This window comes from Capra hircus, chromosome 12 (genome assembly GCF_001704415.2).
Source record: "Capra hircus breed San Clemente chromosome 12, ASM170441v1, whole genome shotgun sequence".
NCBI classification, from domain to species: domain Eukaryota; kingdom Metazoa; phylum Chordata; class Mammalia; order Artiodactyla; family Bovidae; genus Capra; species Capra hircus.
In genome coordinates this window covers 14,863,078-14,883,052 of record NC_030819.1, presented here as the reverse complement: position 1 = coordinate 14,883,052, position 19,975 = coordinate 14,863,078, and the positions used below count along the sequence as shown (strand labels likewise).

General features: G+C 38.9%; 1 protein-coding gene across 1 annotated transcript in view; it reads left to right on the top strand.

Moving 5' to 3' along the window:
- The window catches only part of LOC102185549 (multidrug resistance-associated protein 4), a 170,431-nt gene that overhangs the window by 128,589 nt on the left and 21,867 nt on the right, over window positions 1-19,975 (top strand). The window contains 4 exon segments of the mRNA XM_018056443.1: window positions 1,904-2,059; window positions 8,817-8,906; window positions 17,773-17,945; window positions 18,384-18,489. Of these exon segments, the coding sequence (XP_017911932.1) occupies window positions 1,904-2,059; window positions 8,817-8,906; window positions 17,773-17,945; window positions 18,384-18,489 (525 nt within the window).

Genomic DNA, 19,975 nt, shown 5'->3' with positions numbered 1-19,975 from the left:
TTAGAAATGGACATGGAACAACAGACTGGTTCCAACGCTGTATATTGTCACCCTGCTTAGTTAACTTATATGTAGACTACATCATGAGAAACGCTGGACTGGAAGAAACACAAGCTGGAATCAAGATTGCTGGGAGAAATATCAATCAACTCAGATATGCAGATGATACCACCCTTATGGCAGAAACTGAAGAGGAGCTAAAAAGCTTCTTGATGCAAGTGAAAGAGGAGAGTGAAAAAGTTGGCTTAAAGCTCAACATTCAGAAAACGAAAATCATGGCATCCTGTCCCATCACTTCATGGGAAATAGATGGAGAAACAGTGGTAATAGTTTCAGACTTTATTTTTTGGGGGGGCTCCAGAATCACTGCAGATGGTGATTGCAGCCATGAAATTAAAAGACTCTTACTCCTTGGAAGAAAAGTTATGAGCAACCTAGATAGCATATTCAAAAGCAGAGACATTACTTTGCCGACTAAGGTCCATCTAGTCAAGGCTATGGTTTTTCCAGTGGTCATGTATGGATGTGAGAGTTGGACTGTGAAGAAGGCTGAGCGCCGAAGATTTGATGCTTTTGAACTGTGGTGTTGGAGAAGACTCTTGAGAGTCCCTTGGACTGCAAGGAGATCCAACCAGTCTATTCTGAAGGAGATCAGCCCTGGGATTTCTTCAGAAGGAATGATGCTAAAGCTGAAGCTCCAGTACTTTGGCCACCTCATGTGAAGAGTTGACTCATTGGAAAAGACTCTGATGCTGGGAGGGATTGGGGGCAGGAGGAGAAGGGGACGACAGGGGATGAGATGGCTGGATGGCATCACGGACTCAATGGATGCGAGTCTGAGTGGACTCTGGGAGTTGGTGATGGACAGGGAGGCCTGGCGTGCTGTGATTCATGGGGTCGCAAAGAATCGGACACGACTGAGCGACTGAACTGAACTCAGCTGAACTGAAAGTGCCTTTTGAACTACTCAGATGAAAGGTCCTGTGTAAATAGCAAATTTGGTTGTGTTGTTGTTGGTCTCATTATGTACATTTTTTCTACTGGCCTCTGTCTTTCAAGACTGAGACCTGCATTTTATATTTGAAGATGTTTCCTTTCAAAATAATATATAATTAAAATATTTAATATCAGGAAATGTTTTCATTTTTCTACCAAAGAATAATTCCTCTTAAATAAATAACATATTCCTGAGAAAGTGAGAACTTGTTTGTGTACAATATTTCTGACTTGACTTGTTGATATCTCTGTAAAATTACCCATGTAATTCTCAAGGTCAAATTACCCAGGGAGTAGGAATAAGACTAATTTAAAAGCTGACTTCTTATGGACCACTTAGGAGACTGCTGGTTTTTCACTGCAGTCAGGTTATTTATTTATTTATTTATTTGTTATCTTCCTTTATTTATAATGTTAGTTACAAACATACACTCACATACATATATACACCACATACACATATGTGTCTCCCCCTTTAACATACTACATAATGGATACTATGTGATAATTATGGAAAAGAATTTTCTGCATATTAAACATTTAATCAGGGAAATCTGAATAGAAGACATGAAAGTCACTATAGTTTATATTATGTGTTCTTGGGATGATGGTGGTCTCAATCAGGGACATTTGTGAATTTCTGTCATTTTTGGTTGCCACAATTTTGGGGGTTGCATTTGGTATCTAGTGGGTTCATGGCTACTGTTAATCATCCTAAAATATACAGGACAGGCCCCAACCCTCAATAATGAATTATTGGTTCAAAATGTCAGTAGGGCCTTGCTTGAGAAACTTATAGATGACTCTTTATATACAACAGAACTTTTAAGATTCATCTTCAACAATCAGAGTTCTCCTGGGTTTTGTGCATCCTGTTAATTCTTCATCCCCCTGGGTCTCTTTACAGGTTGGCATTGTGGGAAGAACAGGAGCTGGAAAAAGTTCCCTCATTGCTGCGCTTTTTAGATTGTCAGAACCTGAAGGTGGCATTTACATTGATGACATCTTGACAACCAGTATTGGACTGCACGATTTAAGGAAGAAAATGTCAGTTGCACTTCAGGTATGCACAGCAGAGCACTTTCACATGTTCTTTTCATAAGGTGTCTAAAGTTTAAGTGCTTTTAATTTGCTTGGTCTTTTCAAGATAAGTGAATGAGTTGATGCTTTTTTTCCCAATAGAGCATATATTTAGCAGCAGGTATTTTCACAGACAGTTTCATCGATACCAGTTTTGTTGTTGTTGTTGTTCATTTATTAGTTTTGTGCATGTGATTTAATAACTTACAGAGATAGATTTCTGGACTCAGACTTCCTCATTTTCCACAGTGTTTCCACTGATAATCACATAATTCTGAGAACAGAAGGATACATGATTTGCTTAGTGCTGGAGAGGTTCCTATAGGGAAACATGAATTCTATTAATAAGTGTCTTACAGATGTAATTTTGCTGAGGAAAACAAGGACATCTTTTTAAAGTGTTTGTCTCCTTGGAGAACTTTCTGTGAAACTGTGGGGCTTTGAGAATCATAGGATATATAGATGCTTTGGGGAGACTTTGACAATTCAGTCATTAATGAATAATTTTCACCAGGGAGGCAGTACAGAATAATAAGGAAGAGCAGGGGACTCAGAATTCTGTCTCTATGTACCTTGGTTTTATCTGTCTTACAAGGCAGATAATGGTATCATCCCCTCAATCAGTTGTGAGGACAAAATAGGTCAGTGAGTGTGAAGTGCTTTGTATAGACCCATATGTGCCTGCTGTGATGGTGGAGTGTTGAGTTGGGCATCTCTTCCTGCGCTCTGATTTTGTTCTCTTTTCTTCTTCTTCGTAAGGTAGTAAAACTTTCAAGGAGAGTTTGGAGACTGGATTATATGCACAGGTAGACACTCTTGTCTTTCCTTGTGGTCCATTCACTCAACATAACTCTGTGACATTTACTGAGAAATTACTATCCTCCAGGTATATAGCCAAGGGCAGCCTAGATCCTGTGTCCTCATCTATCGTCCTGCTCTCTGCTTTGATAGACTTGGTGATTAAAAAAAAAATGAGTTTTTATTTATATACTTAGTAATCATCTGCCCATCAAGGCAAACTCAGAAAAATACCCCCTTGAGATGAGAAACAGAAAGGAGGTGAGACAAAACGAGCCAGGCAAATGTGCTTCCTGGAATGTGGGTGTAATGTGAAATGCCCGTTATCAGAAAGCATGTACAACATGGCACCCAAAGGAAGGCGAATGCGGACTTGGGTATGGCTGTTGCTACCTGCCCGTGACCTCAAAAATACCTGGAATTAATCTAAGTAATTTTAAAACCAAGATATTCTTTTCAAACTCTAGTGAAATGCCATCTCACACCCTTTAAGATGTCTGCTATCAAAGAAAAGAGAGAGAAAAAAAGAAAATGATAAGTATTAGCAAGGATGTAGAGAAATTAGAATCCTTGTTCATTGCTGATAGGAATGTAAAATAGTGCAGCTACTATGGAAATCAACTTGATGGTTGCTCTGAAGAGCTGATGATGGAATTATCATATGACCTAGCAATTCTACTCAAGAGTATAAACCCAAAAGAATTGGAAGAAAGGTCTTGAAGAGAGACTGGAACATGCATGTTATAGCAGCATTATTCTCAACAGCAAAAAGTGGAGGCACCCAAGGGTCCATTGACAGATGAATCAACAAGCAAAATGCGGTGCACATACATACAGTAGAGTATTACTCAGCCTTGATAAAGAAGAAAATGCTGACACATGCTACAGCACAGATGACCTTGAAAAAATTAAGCTAAGTGAAGTAAGTCATTTACAAAGGGCAAATACTCTATGATTCTACTAATAGGAGTTACCTAGAATAGCAAATTCATGGATACAGGTTGTAGAATGGTGAGTGCCAGGAGTGGCCAGGAGAGGGGACTTGTTTAAAGGGCACAGAGTTTCAGTTCTTCAAGATGAAAGGAGATCTGCAGCTGGGTGGTAGTGATGGCTGTACAACAATGGGAATGTATTTAGCATCACTGGACTGTGCACTTAAAGTGGTTAATCTAGCAAATTTTATGTATATTTTATCACAATTGGAAAAAAAAATTTCAAAGGTATCCCTTTTAGGAAAAATGGGAAGAACTTTTTAGCACATTCAGTCCCCATATTTAAAGATTTCCTCTGGCTATAAGATTTATGACTTATGGTTGCAGTAGAAAATAAATGAACTTAGTTTTATGTTTTGATGGTACTCATCTCTGAAATGGCCATGTGAGACTAGTTAGTAGAAATAAAGGGTATGTCTGTAAAGTCCTTTCACATCCTTGAATGCAAAGCTTTAGAAACATCCCTGCATTATTTTTAATGCTTCTTAAAAGGAAAAAGTTGTATGCTTGTGTACATAAAATAACTCTGTAAATAAATAACATTAGATGATTCTTGGCTCTGCTAATAATATTTGGAAGCACATCTGAGCAAAGACTAAACTTGCCTTGACATCAGCATGTTTTGGTTCTATTCTGTTGATTTCCATCCTTCCTTTGAGCATGTTCTAGGTACACACTCCAGAAAGCATGTTTGCAAAATAGTGCTAAGCTTTGTATCTGTGTAAATTCCACTTTATATGCCTTTGTCTCCAACATGCAGTGTTGGCTGATTAAAGAGAGAAAATCTGGAGAGAACTTGCAATGTGTAAAGGTTCCCAGGAAGCCATTCAGGAGGCAGAGAGGGCTAGAATGTTTAAGAGTGTAGACCCAGTGTCAGTGTGACCCACAGTTTATTCCTGCTCTGCCTTGTCAGCTGTGGGGCCTTGATGATGTCACTTGGCTGCCAAGCTTCAACATCCTCATCCTTAAACCCGGTCTGGAAATCACTGATCCACAGATTTGTGGTGAAGATGTAGCTTAGTGAGATAATGTTTGTGCCCTTGTCTCATTCTTAGGAATGTTTAGTCATCAGGAACTGTTATTATTGTTAAGAATCAGGGCACTGGCCTTTTGGGTATTATTTCTACTTAAGTAAAAAGAGTAACACCTTCTGAAATAACTTTTCTCTTTACTTTCTGTTTATGTGTTCATGGTCTTTGGTGATTTTTTTTTATATTTATCATCTTTGCTGATTTTCTTTATATTTATCTTTTAATAATAAAAACTAAATTGTTACATAAATATGAATAGTAAAGCAAAGAAACAGAAAATAAAAACAAACAAACAAACAAAAAAATACAATAGGAATTTTGGGGAAAAGCACCACAGAGAAATGTATCTAACATTTTCCACCAAGAGCAAGAAGTCAGACTAAAACTTTTTTGTATTTTGATTTCTGTCTTTCCTCCCGTCAGCTTCTTTCCTGACCATCCCCTTATAGACACTCTTACTTTCCAATGCCCTACCAAGACCTCCAGCCTTTTTCTCAGCCCTCCCCACACTCTTGACTATTTTCTTTCTCTCTTTGAGGACAGGGCCTGTATCTCTCATTTCTGTTCCTCTAGTGCTTGTTACAGTCCCTGACAAGTTACACGAGTATTAATAATAATTCCTAACATTTATGGAATTGTTAACACATTTTAGTTTCTATCCCACCATTTCCTGCTTAATCCTCACAATTTGTTGATATCCTTATCTGACAGATTTAAAAACTGAGTCACTGGGAGGTTATCCTACTTTTCAAGTAAGGGGCAGAGCCAGGATTAAAATTTTATGTGTGTCTATTTTTTTAAAAATTGAAGTATAGTTGATTCAGTTTTTCAGTTGTATAGCAAAGAGTTTCAGTTTTATCTCCAAAGACTCCCATCGTAGCAGAGTAAAACCCAAAGTACTAGGCATATGACAGAGACCTACGCTCTCCAGTCTCCACCTGTCCACTTCTCAGTCTTGTCTGACTCTTCGTGACCCCATGGACTGCAGCACGCCAGGATTCTCTGTCCATCACCAACTCCCGGAGCTTGCTTAAACTCATGTCCATCGAGTCGGTGATGCCATCCAATCATCCCTTTCTCCTCCTGCCTTCAGTCTTTCCCAGCATCAGGGTCTTTTCCAGTGAGTCAGCTCTTCACATCAGGTAACCAAAGTATTGAAGCTTCAGCTTCAGTATCAATCCTTCCAGTGAATATTCAGGATTGATTTCCTTTAGGATTGACTGGTTAGATCTCCTTCCAGTCCAAAGAACTCTCAAGAATCTTCTGCAACACCACAGTTCAAAAGCATCCATTCTTCAACTGTGTTGTACTCATCAGATATTTTCCCCATTTTTCCTACCGTCCCACTTGAAAGGACTCCTCAAAACATAGCAAGAGTAAGTAAGTATAGAGCAAAGCCAGAAGATACTACTCCTATTGCCCTGTCCTTCATTTGGACAAATTCAGTTTACAAATGGGTTTATGCACTTGTATGTCATGGGCTGGTATGTGTCAGGAGAAGATACTCAAAATGTTATCCCTCCCCAACCAAGAGCCCTTTGTCTTTACAGCGTCTTGCTAGCTGCAGAGGTGGACAAAGTCTGTTAGTTTGGTTGCTTGAATTTACTTGTCCAAGTGTGCAAACTTATATTTGTCTTCCCTTCAAATGAGTAGGAAGCAATGATGTTTGTGTCTCAACACCCCAATGCAGGGAACTTAGGAAGCTGAGAGAAGACTCTGCAGAGGGGGAGACCAGTGCTGTTTCTTTGAGTTGCCCCTCTCTGCTGAGCCAGGCCCACACCATGTTCCCTGGATGGCTGGTCCCTGTGATCCTGGAAGCAGCAGGGAGCATCCATGGTGGTCTCTCTTCCTCCCAGGCTCATTCCCATCACTGCTGACCCCCCATGAACAGGTCAGAACTGGGGGAGAAGTGATGGTAACAAGGACCTGGGTAAGAGCAGAGACAGGGGAGTGGGGACATAGACCATCAGTCATGGGGGGAACATTCAAAGATGAATACTGTATTTTTAAGAAGGTACTCCTCAACTTCTGTTCAAAATTTTAGGAATAATCTAAAATGAAAGTTCTTCTTAAATAATTTCCTTAAACACAACAGGTAGCTGAAGTATGTGTGTTCTTTGTGCTCAGGATCTGAAGTAGTTAAATATGTCCCCCAGAATGAACACTGATTGAGATTATATGCAGGGAGTAGCCTGCTTACTTGAAAGGACCTGGAAAATGGAAGGAAGATGGAGAAAGGAAGGAGGAAGAATATTGGGGACCATCCTCCCCTTGCCTGGCTACATTGCTTGTGTGAAGACAGCTGAAGGATGAGAAATCACCAGCATGTGGGAATCTTAAGGTTGATAATTACGAACAGTAACAAGTTTTTATAAAAATCTGAAGTAGAATGATGGTTGTTCCGCTTACCATTGTTTAGGTGGTTGTTTAGTCCTTGATCCTAAATTCAAGTTTTAAGGGAAACCTTAAATTTGGTCTCGAGGTTTTTTAGTTCAGTTCAGTACTCATTCTGAAATATTGTATGACTAGTGATTTTCAGTGCTTTGGAAGCATGTTGGCCACTTAATCAACTCTGTGCGAATAAATCTCCCCTTATAATGTCTTTTTAATTGTGGATTGTGCTCAGGCATATGTCTCTTTTTTTGGTGGCACACCCTGAGTTTTCTGTATTCATTTCTCTTTCACCAGACTTAAACCTGAGACCATATTGATGGAAGGTTTGGAAAGCTCCCTGAGTATCATTCTTCCTCATGATTAGGGAAAAGAAATGTCTATCTTCTTCGTCTTTCCTCTTAGGCTTTTGTGAAATGAGGAGGAAAGTCCAGCCCCAAGGCCAGGCAGGATTTAAACGTGGGGATTCTGAGCAGTTCTGGGCACTTGTGGAGGAGTCAGGTCTCCTCTTGTTCCCACATGTGTGCCTCCCCTTGTCCTGCCCCCTCCACTGAAAGGAGCCTGTTGGGCTCTTCTCTTCTGCCCATATTCTTCTGGCCTGGCTTACCGAGCCTGCCAGAGGAAAATGTAAATGGCCTACATGAGCTTATGTACAGGATTCTCTCTTGAGGCCAAGAGCAGACATATATTTCCAGAGTAATCTACTTGTGGCTCCTCCTGAAGCAGATGAATAGGAAGAACTATTTAAATTAAAGTATCATGACACAGGTCACAGTGGGTTTCAGGTCCTCCTGGCCTTGCAGTTAATAACGAAGTTGAAGCAGGCCATCCTGACACAAGATGAGAATGAGAATTCTCCCCCCTGAGAGAATGTGGGGGCCAGCTGCTGCCAAAATCAGAGGAGATCTCTCCATGGACAGGGGTGCTGCAGACCCCAGGAGCTGACGTTCTCCTTGCACATGTGGGGATGTTCATTTCACACATGTGGAGAGATTCCAGATCCTAGAAGACAATCTGACCAATGGAGAAAATAACCTAGTTTAATCTTCAGTGCTAATGTGTAAATATTTAATGGTTTGCTTTGAGGCACAAACCTCTACTAATCATGCTTTCGATATTTCCCAGTCACACCAGGCTTGACAGTTAATTTATGTAGATCTTGATGTTAAGTTTCTCATGTAATTATTTCCTCACTTTGTGTGAGTGTTTAAACAGATGTTTATTACCAGGGTGGTATTTTTAAAAAAAATCAAATCTTCCTCTGTCTTCAGTTTTTTCCTTAAGATGAAAAAAAACTTCTTCAACACTTTCTTCTGTTAGTGTTCAGTAGTTCAGAAGATATTTTGTAGCACACTTTGTACAATGGAAAATTATTTTAGAGCTACTGTTTTGTAAACATACAGTTGCAACTTTATTATTAATAATTAATGAATTTAGATGTTTTGTATTTTAATTTTGACAGTCTGTACACATTAGAATAAAATAAAATAGGTTAAGGTAATAACACTCACTGTTTTGGCATATTTAGGAGCCCGTTTTATTCACTGGGACAATGAGGGAAAATCTGGATCCCTATCATGAGCATACGGATAACGAACTGTGGAATGCCTTAGAAGAGGTAATTTATTAATAGTAACTGTAATTAACTTGTTAGCATCAGTATATGTGTGTTTACATTGAGAGCTTTGCAGATAATTAAGGGGAGCGTATCAGTTTCACTGACTTCGGTAACCTCCTAAGAAAACACTGATGACATGTGTGCGCTTAAAAATATGTGTATTGATGATGATGAAAAGCAACAATATAATGTGACATGTTTGCATTTCAGCTATTTTCCTAGAACCCTGAACAAATAGACACATTATCTTGTCCTTAGCAGAGTACTCAAGAAGATGTTAAAACTGTGGGATCAAATTCTACTAGTGACCTAGTGAATTAATTACTCCATTACACTCCAATATTCATTTTATTCCTCTGGTCTTAGGAAACATCTCCGGAGTGGGGACAATGGTAATTTTTCCTTATTAGCTAAAAGATATAAACAAGATCATACTAGAAAAATGTAGAAGTTTCATAGAAAAGTGTTTATAAAGGTAAATTATATAGTCAGAATTAATGATGATTATTTATTAGCAATTATGTCATTGTAATGCTGTAGCATTAATGCAGATAACAGAACCCTGGAACATCTGCTCAGCTTTTATATGGATTGGTTCATTTCAAAAGAATTTTCTGTTATTTATGTCATGTCCCTTGCTCTACTTCTTTGAGTTTCCTCACCCTTGCATGAAAAAAAAAAAAAATTGACTATAAAGTTGCTGTCAGTTTGTATTTTATTTTTTTATTTTTAACTATTTTGTGTATTTGCACTCCTTTTACAAATCAGTTCTACTGATGGCAGAAACCCTAGACTTCTTTTTTTAATTTATTTGAATTGAAGGCTAATTACTTTACAATATTGTAGTGATTCTGCCATACATAGTCTTTTGCTTTTAAAAAGTAAGAATGAGCATTCCTATAAATTAATGATGAAAGATCAGAAAGAGAAGTTGAGAAAACAGTCCCATTTACCATTGCAACAAAAAGAGTAAAATACCTAGGAATAAACCTACCTAAGGAGACAAAAGACCTATACTCATAAAACTACAAGATACTGACAAAAGAGATCAAAGATGATGCAAACCAGATGGAGGGATATACCACGTTCTTGGATTGGGAGAAACAATATTGTGAAAATGACTATACTACCCAAAGAATCTACAGATTCAGTACAATCTCTGACAAATTACCAATGGCATTTTGCATAGAATTAGAGCCAAAAATCTTACAGTCTTAATGGAAACACAAAAGACCCCAAGTAACCAAAGCAGTCTTAAGAAAGAAAAGCGAAGCTGGAGAAACTAGGTTCCCTGACTTCAGAATGTATTATTGAGTTGGCAAAAAAGTTTGTAGTACAGAGCTAGAGTAATCAAGTTGGTATGGCACTGGCACAAAAACAGAAATACAAATCAATGGAGCAGGCTAGAGAGCCCAGAGATGAACTCACAAACCCGTAGCCAACTAATCTATGACATAGGAGGCAAGAATATACAATGGAGAAAATGTGGTCTCTTCAGTAAGTGGTGCTGGGAAAGCTGGACAGCTATGTGTAAAAGAATAAAATTAGAACACTCCCTGATACCATATACAAAACTGAACTCAAAGTGGATTGAAAACCTAAATGTAAGACCAGATGCTATTAGACTCTTAGAGGAGAACACAGGGAAAATGCACTACCTAAATAACTACTAAATAATAATAATAATTTAATAATAACTAAATGTTTATTGATCTTTTCATTTCAGAGAAGTGTGGCATATGTTTTAAATCTTTTGTTGTTGTTGTTACACAAATTTGAGAGATTGATTGTTCACATTGGTTTGAATTGGTGTGTTTATCATTTAGTGTCACCCTTCTAGGTAAGCTCTGAAATCTGTAATATACAGACGAACCTTGACTATGAGCAGGCAGATTTGGAGGTATGACCATTTCCAGCCAGTAATTCTGGTTTCTGAAGGATGTCACGACTGAGTCTTTATATACCCACCCTGCTTTTCAGCAGCATGTGGATTTTGTTTTCTTAAATTGAGTCTATTGCTTCACCTTCTCCTGCCTGAAAAACAGTGCACCTCTGATTTCATTTAAGTTTGTGAGTCTTTTACAGTAAAATTCTACAAGAGAAGAGGTGTGTAGAGCATTTAACCATTAAACACAAAGAACGATAGGATGATCCACTACTCTTGAATTCATAGGACAAATTTAATGGTGAAAATTGGGACACATCTTAAAAACAATAACTGGAAGTACTGGTAAATTATTTTTATATTTGTTTCCCAGATTGAGATCTTTTTTCACAGATTCTCAAGTAGCCTTACTCTAGAATTTTAGAACACATTGTTCCATGGACAGAGAGGCAATCTAAATTATAAAAATAATGAAGTATTTTTATATACCTTGCCTATTTTTATAGGCAATCTAAATTATAAAAATACTAAGTTCTACTTCTATTTAAACTACATTTGGAACTTTCTATAAAAAGAAAGAAATGTGAGTTTATTTCACAAAGTCAAGTGTGTGGTTTCCATGTATTGCTTCTGGAATTAACCCTGTTAACTTTGGTGATATCACTTAGAGAAATCATCCCATCATTATGTTTCTCTAGGAATTGATTCCTTATGACTATTTTAAAAGAAAACTTACCAAATCATTCATTGAAAAACATACAAATGTGATAAAGAAATAACTCCTAGATGATCTGGATAAAGGGGTGATTTATCACTCTATGTTATTGTTGTTTGGTTGCTAAATCACCTCTGACTCTTTGTGACCCCATGGACTATAGCATGCCAGGCTTCCCTGTCCCTCACCATCTCCTGGAGTTTCCCCAAGTTCATGTCCATTGAATCGATGATGCCATCCAGCCATCTCATCCTCTGATCCCTCTTCTCCTTCTGCCTTCAATGTTTCCCAGCATCAGGGTCTTTTCCAATGAGTCAACTGCTTGCATCAGGTGGCTAAAATATTGGAGCTTCAGCATCAGTCTTTCCAGAGAATATTCAGGGTTGATTTCCTTTAACATTGACTAGTTTGATCTCCTTGTTTTCCAAGGGACTCTCAATAGTGTTCTCCAGTACCACAGTTCAAAAGCATTGACTCTTCAGCACTCCGTTATTGCCCAGCTCTTGCATCTGTACATAACTACTGGAAAGACCATAGGTTTGATTATATGGACCTTTGTCAACAAAGTGATATATTTGCTTTTTAACACACTGTCTAGTTTTGCCATAGCTTTCCTGCCAAGAAGCAACCATCTTCTAATTTCAAGGCACAATCTGCACTGATTTTAGAGCCCAAGAAGAAGAAATATGCCACTGCTTCTACCTTTTCCCCTTCTATTTGCTGTGAAATGATGGGACTGGATGCCATGATCTTAGTTTTCTTAATGTTGAGTTTTAAGCCAGTTTTTTCACTCTCCTCCTTCACCCTCATCAAGAGGTATCACTAAATCAATGAAGTCAGGTTTTAAGTGAACCAGAAACCCTAGTTATTAACTTGTAAATGATGCCTAACTGGATATGTGAACCCAAACTTACAGAGTTAACCTGAGAATGAGTAGGAGGGAACCACTATGTTTTCCTCTTTATGAACTGCAATTAAATGGAAATGATGGCTTAAAATTTTTTTTAAGGTCCTCTAGTTCTGTTTTCTCCTTTTTCATTGGCAGTAATGGACATTCAGAAGGAAGACAATCCTATGGATGCTGCCTGTCTCATTTTGGTTATTTTTCTAAATATGCTGAAAATACATTTTTCATGTACTGAAATTTGCCAACTTACTGTAAACTGATAAAAGTTCATCAGAAATTGGTGCTATTGGGGTGCTAAAAAGCAAAGGCAGCTCCAAAAATATAACATGAGTAGTGCCTGAAGATGAAGCACTTTATCACTCAGAGGTTAAAAGGTCATAGTAGATAAAACTCTGGAAATGAATCATTGATGTGTTGCTTCTGTTTAAAAGCAAAAACAAAACACCTTAGATACTGGAATTTGGAATTAAGAGTAAAGTATGGGGGCTTCCACAGTTGCTCAGTGATAAAGAGTCTGCCTGTAATGGAGGAGAAGTGGGGTTGATCCCTAAGTTGGGAAGATTCCCTGGAGGAGGAAATGGTAACCCACCCCAATATTCTTGCCTGGGAAATCCCATGGACAGAGGAACCTGGTGGGCTACAGTAGTCTATAAGGTCTATGACTTAGCAACTAAACAACAAAAATGTCCTGTCAAACTGGGAAGAAATCATACAGTTAAATGTCTGACATTGATAGTGTCTCTGTTAGGACACAAGTGTGTCTCATCACACAGGAAACAAAGATACAGAAACCTGGGCATCAGCTGCTGGTGCATCAGGAATCATGGGGTTTGGTCCTTACAGGAGCAACAGGTTACATGTCCATTTCCCCAGGGTTTGTGTTAGGTGAACTTCCTTTACTGCTGGCCCTGCTCTAGTAAAAGCTCTTCCCCATCTGTTGTTTGCATTTCAGTGTCTCCTTCTGACCCACACCAGATTTTCTATTTGAAAAGTAAGAAATTTCCACCAAATGTGGAAACCACCTGACCTCTGTGTTCCCCTCCTGTGAGGGGCGTCAGCAGCCACTACACAGAGTGCACACAGCAATGATGGAGGCAGGCTGCCTTAGAGGCCAGTGTATTATTCTTCAGTTTTGCTGTATTCTATCATTTTCCCAAGCTCAAAATCAATCTGAAGTATTCGATACTGAGATGTATAGTTTTGAATAGTAGTTATTTGTTTTGTTTTCCTTAAATTATAACTTTTTCAGTGCTTTCCTTTGTTTAAAATGTGATATGATGTTTTGGAGCCAGTTACTTTTATAAGAATATATCCTTTATACAATTGCACTGAGATAACCCAGAGGGATGGTACAGGGAGGAAGGTGGGAGGGGGGGTTCAGGATGGGGACCACATGTATACCTGTGGCAGATTCATATTGATGTATGGCAAAACCAATACAATATTGTAAAGTAATTAACCTCCAAATAAAAATAAAATTAAAAAAGGAAGCCTTCCTCAGTGATCAATGCAAAGAAATAGAGGAAAACAATAGAATGGGAAAGACTAGAGATCTCTTCAAGAAAATTAGAGATACCAAGGGAACATTTCATGCAAAGATGGGCTCAATAAAGGACAGAAATGGTATAGACCTAACAGAAGCAAAAGATATTAAGAAGAGGTGGCAAGAATACACAGAAGAACTGTATAAAAAAGATCTTCATAACCCAGATAATCAGGATGGTGTGATCACTCATCTAGAGCCAGACATCCTGGAATATGAAGTCAAGTGGGCCTTAGGAAGCATCACTATGAACAAAGCTAATGGAGGTGATGAAATTCCAGTTGAGCTATTTCAAATCATAAAAGATGATTCTGTGAAAGTGCTGCACTGGATATGCCAGCAAATTTGGAAAACTCAGCAGTGTCCATAGGACTGGAAAATGTCAGTTTTCATTTCAGTCTCAAAGAAAGGTCATGCCAAAGAATGCTCAAACTCTGCACAGTTGTACTCATCTCATACAACAGTAATGTAATACTCATAATTCTCCAAGCAAGGCTTCAACAATATGTGAACCTTAAACTTCCAGATGTTCAAGCTGGTTTTAGAAAAGGCAGAGGAACCAGAGATGAAATGGCCAACATCTGCTGGATCATGAGAAGAGCAAGAGAGCTCCAGAAAAACCTCTATTTCTACTTTATGACTCTGCCAATGCCTTTTACTGTGTGGATCACAATAAACTGTGGAAAATTCTGAAAGAGATGGAAATACCAGTCCACCTGACCTGCCTCTTGATAAATCTGTATGCAGGTCAGGAAGCAACAGTTAGAACCGGACATGGAAAAACACACTGGTTCCAAATAGGAAAAGGAGTACGTCAAGGCTGCATATTGTCACCCTGCTTATTTAACTTATATGCAGAGTACATTATGAGAAATACTGGGCTGGAGGAAGCACAAGCTGGAATGAAGATTTCCACGAGAAATGTCAATAAATTCAGATATGCAGGTGACAGTACCATTGTGGCAGAAAGTGAAGAAGAACTAAAGAGCCTCTTGATGAAAGTGAAAGAGGAGAGCAAAAAACTTGGCTTAAAGCTCAACATTCAGAAAACGAATATCATGACATCTGGTCCCATTACTTCATGGCAAATAGATGGGGAAACAGTGGAAACAGTGGCAGACTTTATTTTGGGGGGCTTCAAAATCACTGCAGATGGTGACTGCAGCCATGAAATTAAAAGATGCTTACTCCTTGGAAGGAAAGTTATGACCAACTTAGCATATTAAAAAGCAGAAACATTACTTTGTCAACAACAGTCCATCTAGTCAATGCTATGGTTTTTCCAGTAGTCACATATGAATGTGAGAGTTGTACTATAAAGAAAGCTGAGCACTGAAGTACTGATGCTTTTGAACTGTGGTTTTGGAGAAGACTCTTGAGAGTCCCTTGGACTGCAAGGAGATCCAACCAATCCATCCTAAAGGAAATCAGTCCTGAATATTCATTGGAAGGACTGATCTTGAAGCTGAAACTCTAGTACTTTGGCCACCTGATGCAAAGAACTGACTCATTTGAAAAAAGCCTGATGCTGGGAAAGATAGAAGGCAGGAGGAGAAGGGGTCAATAAAGGATGAGATGGTTGGATGGCCTCACTGACTCAATGAACATGAGTTTGAGTAAACTCTGGGAGTTGGTGATGGACAGGGAGGCCTGCTATACTGCAGTCCATGGAGTTGCAAAGAGTTGGACATGACAGAGCGACTGAACTGAACTGAACTGATTTTAAATCCTAAAAGATGATGCTGTTCAAGTGCTGCGCTCAATATGCCAGCAAATTTGGAAGACTCAGCAGTGGCCACAGGACTGGTAAGGTCAGTCTTCATTCCATACCCATAGAAGGGCAGTGCCAAGAAATGTTCAAATTACCACACAATTGCACTCATTTCCCATGCTAACAAGGTAATGCTCAAAATTCTTCATGCTAAGCTTCAACTGTGTATGAACCAAGAACTTCCAAATGTGAAACCTGGATTTAGAAAAGCCAGAGAAACTGGAGATCAAATTGCCAACATCCATTGGATCATCGAAAAAGCAACAGAATTCCAGAAAAATGTCTTTTTCATTGACTACCCTATAGGCTTTGACTGTGTGGATCACAACAAACTGTGGAAAATTCTTAAAGAGATAGGAATACCGTACCACCTTACTTGCCTCCTGCAAAACCTGTATTCAGGTCAAGAAGCAACAGTTAGAACCATACAGGGAACAGCTGGTTCCAAAGCAACAATTTGGACTGCTTCCAAATCAGGAAAGGAGTACATCAAGGCTATATATTGTCACCTTGCTTATTTGACTTATATGCAAAGTACATCATGAGAAATGATGGGCTGGATGAAGGCTGGAATCAAGATTGCTGAGAGAAATATCAATGATGTCAGATATGCACCTGATACCACCCTAATGGTAGAAAGTGAAGAGGAACTAAAGATCTTCTTGACAAAAGTGAAAGAGAAGTGTGAAAAGGCTGGCTTAACGTTCAACATTCAAGAAACTAAGATCATGGCATCCTATCTCATCATTTCATTGCAATATATGGGGACATAGTGGAAACAATAACAGACTTTATTTCCAAAATCACTGCAGATGGTGACTGCAGCCATGAAATTAAAAGATGCTTGCTCCTGGGAAAAGGAGTTATAACAAACCTAGACAGAATATTAAAAAGCAGAGACATCACTTTGCCGACAAAGCCCATGTAGTCAAACCTATGGTTTTCCCAGTAGTCATGTACCAGTGTGAAAGTTGGACCATAAATAAGGCTGAGCGCTGAAGAACTGATGCTTTTGAACTGCGGTTCTGGAGAAGATAGTTGTGAGTCCCTTGGACCACAAGCAGATAAAGAAAGTCAATCCTAAAGGAAATCAACCCTGAATTTTCCTTGGAAAGACTGATGATGAAGTTGAAGCTCCAGTACTTTGGCCACCTGATGTGAAGAGACAACTCAGTGGAAAAGCCCCCAATGCTGGAAAAGATGGAAGACAGGTTGAGAAGGGTACAAAAGACGACAAGATGGTTGGATGGCATCACTGACATAATGGACATGGGTTTCAGCAAACTCCAAGAAATAGTGAAGGGCAAGGAACCCTGGTGTGCTGCTGTCCAAGCAGTTGCAAAATGTTGGACATGACTCAGCGACTGAACAACAGCAACCTATATCCATATGCTGGGGGAAATAAGATGTTTTGTTTTATTTTTCATGTGTTTTCATTCACTACAATGCATTTATGACACTGAAGAAAATGAATTTGATTGGTCCACTGTTTATAGGATTAAACTTGGGAAAGAACCATCATCAGAATGGGCTCCAGGATTACTAATGTATAAGGGGCAGTTTGCCATTGTTTGAAACTTGCATATATTAAACTTTAGAAAATAGTAAAGGGCCAATAAGACTATATCTTCAGAGAACCAGAGCTTCTGTAAAATTTTTGAAAGTTTTTCTCTAGTGTACCAACCCCTATGCAAAATGTACTTTGGGAAACTTGACTCAACCATAAAGATCCTTTTAACATTTCTGTTTAAATCACATTGGGAGAAATAGCTTCACTTTTTGAGAGACTTCCTTAACTAACCCCTAGGTGGGGTTTCTGGTGGATGTCCTGTGATGGGAATGGGCGACACTGAGATCTTTCTGTCCTGACTTGACGCCACCATCTTTCTAAGTTAACATTCACTGGAAGGAGCTCTCCCCATCATCCGGCTGTACATGTAAGATACATAAGAAGTCCTGAGGATGTCAAAGTTCTAGCGTCTAAGAGGCTTGTCTACTTCAGTAGCAGTTTGCTTAGAAAAATGTCATTCTTTCTGTATCCACAGGTACAACTTAAAGAATGCATCGAAAGTCTTCCTGCTAAAATGAATACTGAATTAGCAGAATCTGGATTGAACTTGAGTGTTGGTCAGAAACAACTGGTATGCCTTGCCAGGGCTCTTCTCAGGAAGAATCAGATATTGATTCTTGACAAAGCCACATCATACGTGGATCCAAGGTATGGAGCTGAGCCCAGGAAATGTTAAACTGACTTGTAAATGTGGTAAATGGGAAACATTTAGTGAATCTTCGAAATGTTTCTAAGTGCTTGCTTGTCCTCATGGATATCTGTTGATAATATTAATTCCAGAAAACAAAGGATAAAACCAAGACATGTTATATGGTGTCAATGTTGTTATGAGGCATCATAAGAGAGCTGAATTCCTAAATCCAGCTCCTGATAGTTTCAGGCAATTTGGAGGGAAGACTAATTTTCCATCATTTTATGAAAAATAGTAAATTTCTAAGTAGAGTTTTTACTTAGTTTTTTTAGGAACAAGACTATATGTTAAAGTATTGACTTTTAAAAACATTGTAAAAATATCATAGGATATTTTTAAGTCTTAAGTCTGCTTTTCCTGTCTTTACTGAACTAAATCAACTTCTTTGTTTCTAGAACTGATGAGTTAATACAAAAAAAAATTCGTGAGAGATTTGCCCAGTGCACTGTGGTGATCATTGCACACAGGTTGAGCACCATTATTGACTCTGATTGGATAATGGTAAGACCCTCACCATTTTCACCATTTATGTTCAATTTTCAATGTATCCTTCCTTGTAAAATTTGATAGGAACCTCCATTAATGTTTCTCTTAGTTTCTTCTCTCATTCCTGAAAATTACTCAAGTACTTAACTATACTTTTAGAATGTACTATTAAATAATATATCCAATAATCTTGTATTTTCATATTAAAAGTTTGAGTTGTCATTTCTTTATGATGGCTAACTGTTAAAATATTCCAAACCCAAGTTATAGCTCCATATTTTAGTGGGGTAGAACACAGTCATTTTCTCTGTGTCATAGTTGTTTCAGCATTTTTGGATTCCCTTATCAAAGTAATAGCTCGAATTTAGACTGCCAGGAGGTTGATGGTTAAAGTTGTAGAATTTCTCAGGAGTCCATGAGAAGAAAAGGCCTAGTGAGAAAAACAGTATTTTTTAACTGAAAGGATTTAATATAAGAAATGTATTACATAGGGATTAGAGGGCTAGAAAAGTGAAACCCTGGGGTAATGATTTTAGAAAGCAGCTACCATAAGCTCAGACAGGTCTCCAGACCTGAGAACTAGGAAGAGAGGCCCTAAAGAATTGATGCTCGTATCTCTGAGGAGAGGTCACTGCCTGGTTGGTTGCTGGTCATGTTTGTGAGGGGGCAGGATGGGGCTGGTTCTCCAGGTGCTAATAGCCGGGAGCTGGAGTCAGGTCCCAGGGCTGAGGTGATGCTAGTAGCAGATTCAGGTAGAACATTAGCTGTGTTCCCCACCTTAAGTCTCCCTCTAGTGCCCCCTACTGGCAGGACCTAACAAAGGCCACCTGGCAAAAGAGTCTCTGAACTGCTGCAGTGACTTGCAGAGACCCAGCTTCTGCATCACAGATGAGAGTTTGGAAAGAAAGGCAAATCAGGGAGGAGAGACTAACTAAACAACCAGCGAGTCTCTTAACAATAGCTCTGTTCTGTACACACGGCAGGCTCTAGGCTTTGGTCTCTGGATAGCTGTCTAGTATCATCCTTTCCAGGTTTGGTTGGCTCTTTCTTCCTTAGGAATTTAATATTTCCTTCCTCCATCTATTCCTTTTCTCTCTCTTTTTCATTTTATCTTTTTCCTTGTCCTTTCCCTCAGTTTCTCAGTTTCAATAAATGAGAAATGGGATGTGGCTTTATAACATAAGGGAAACATTCCTCAAAGGAAAAATTTTGACAACAAATAGTCTCAGGGAATGCAAGATACTTTAAGGTATTTTGATGGTCCATACAAAACAGGTAATAATCACTAATGAGTGGTCAGTAATACCCACAGTTCCTTATGTCTAAGGATAATAGTACCATCTCTTTTGACTTCTTGGGCAGCTTCTGGAATATCACCTCCTGTCCTTACTTCACATGCATTGTCAGATGGGATCGTCAGTGGGGCACTGAGCAGATACCAGGCTGTCAGCACTGAGGCAGTGCCTGTAGTCTCACTCCCCAAGCTGGACATGCCTCCCTC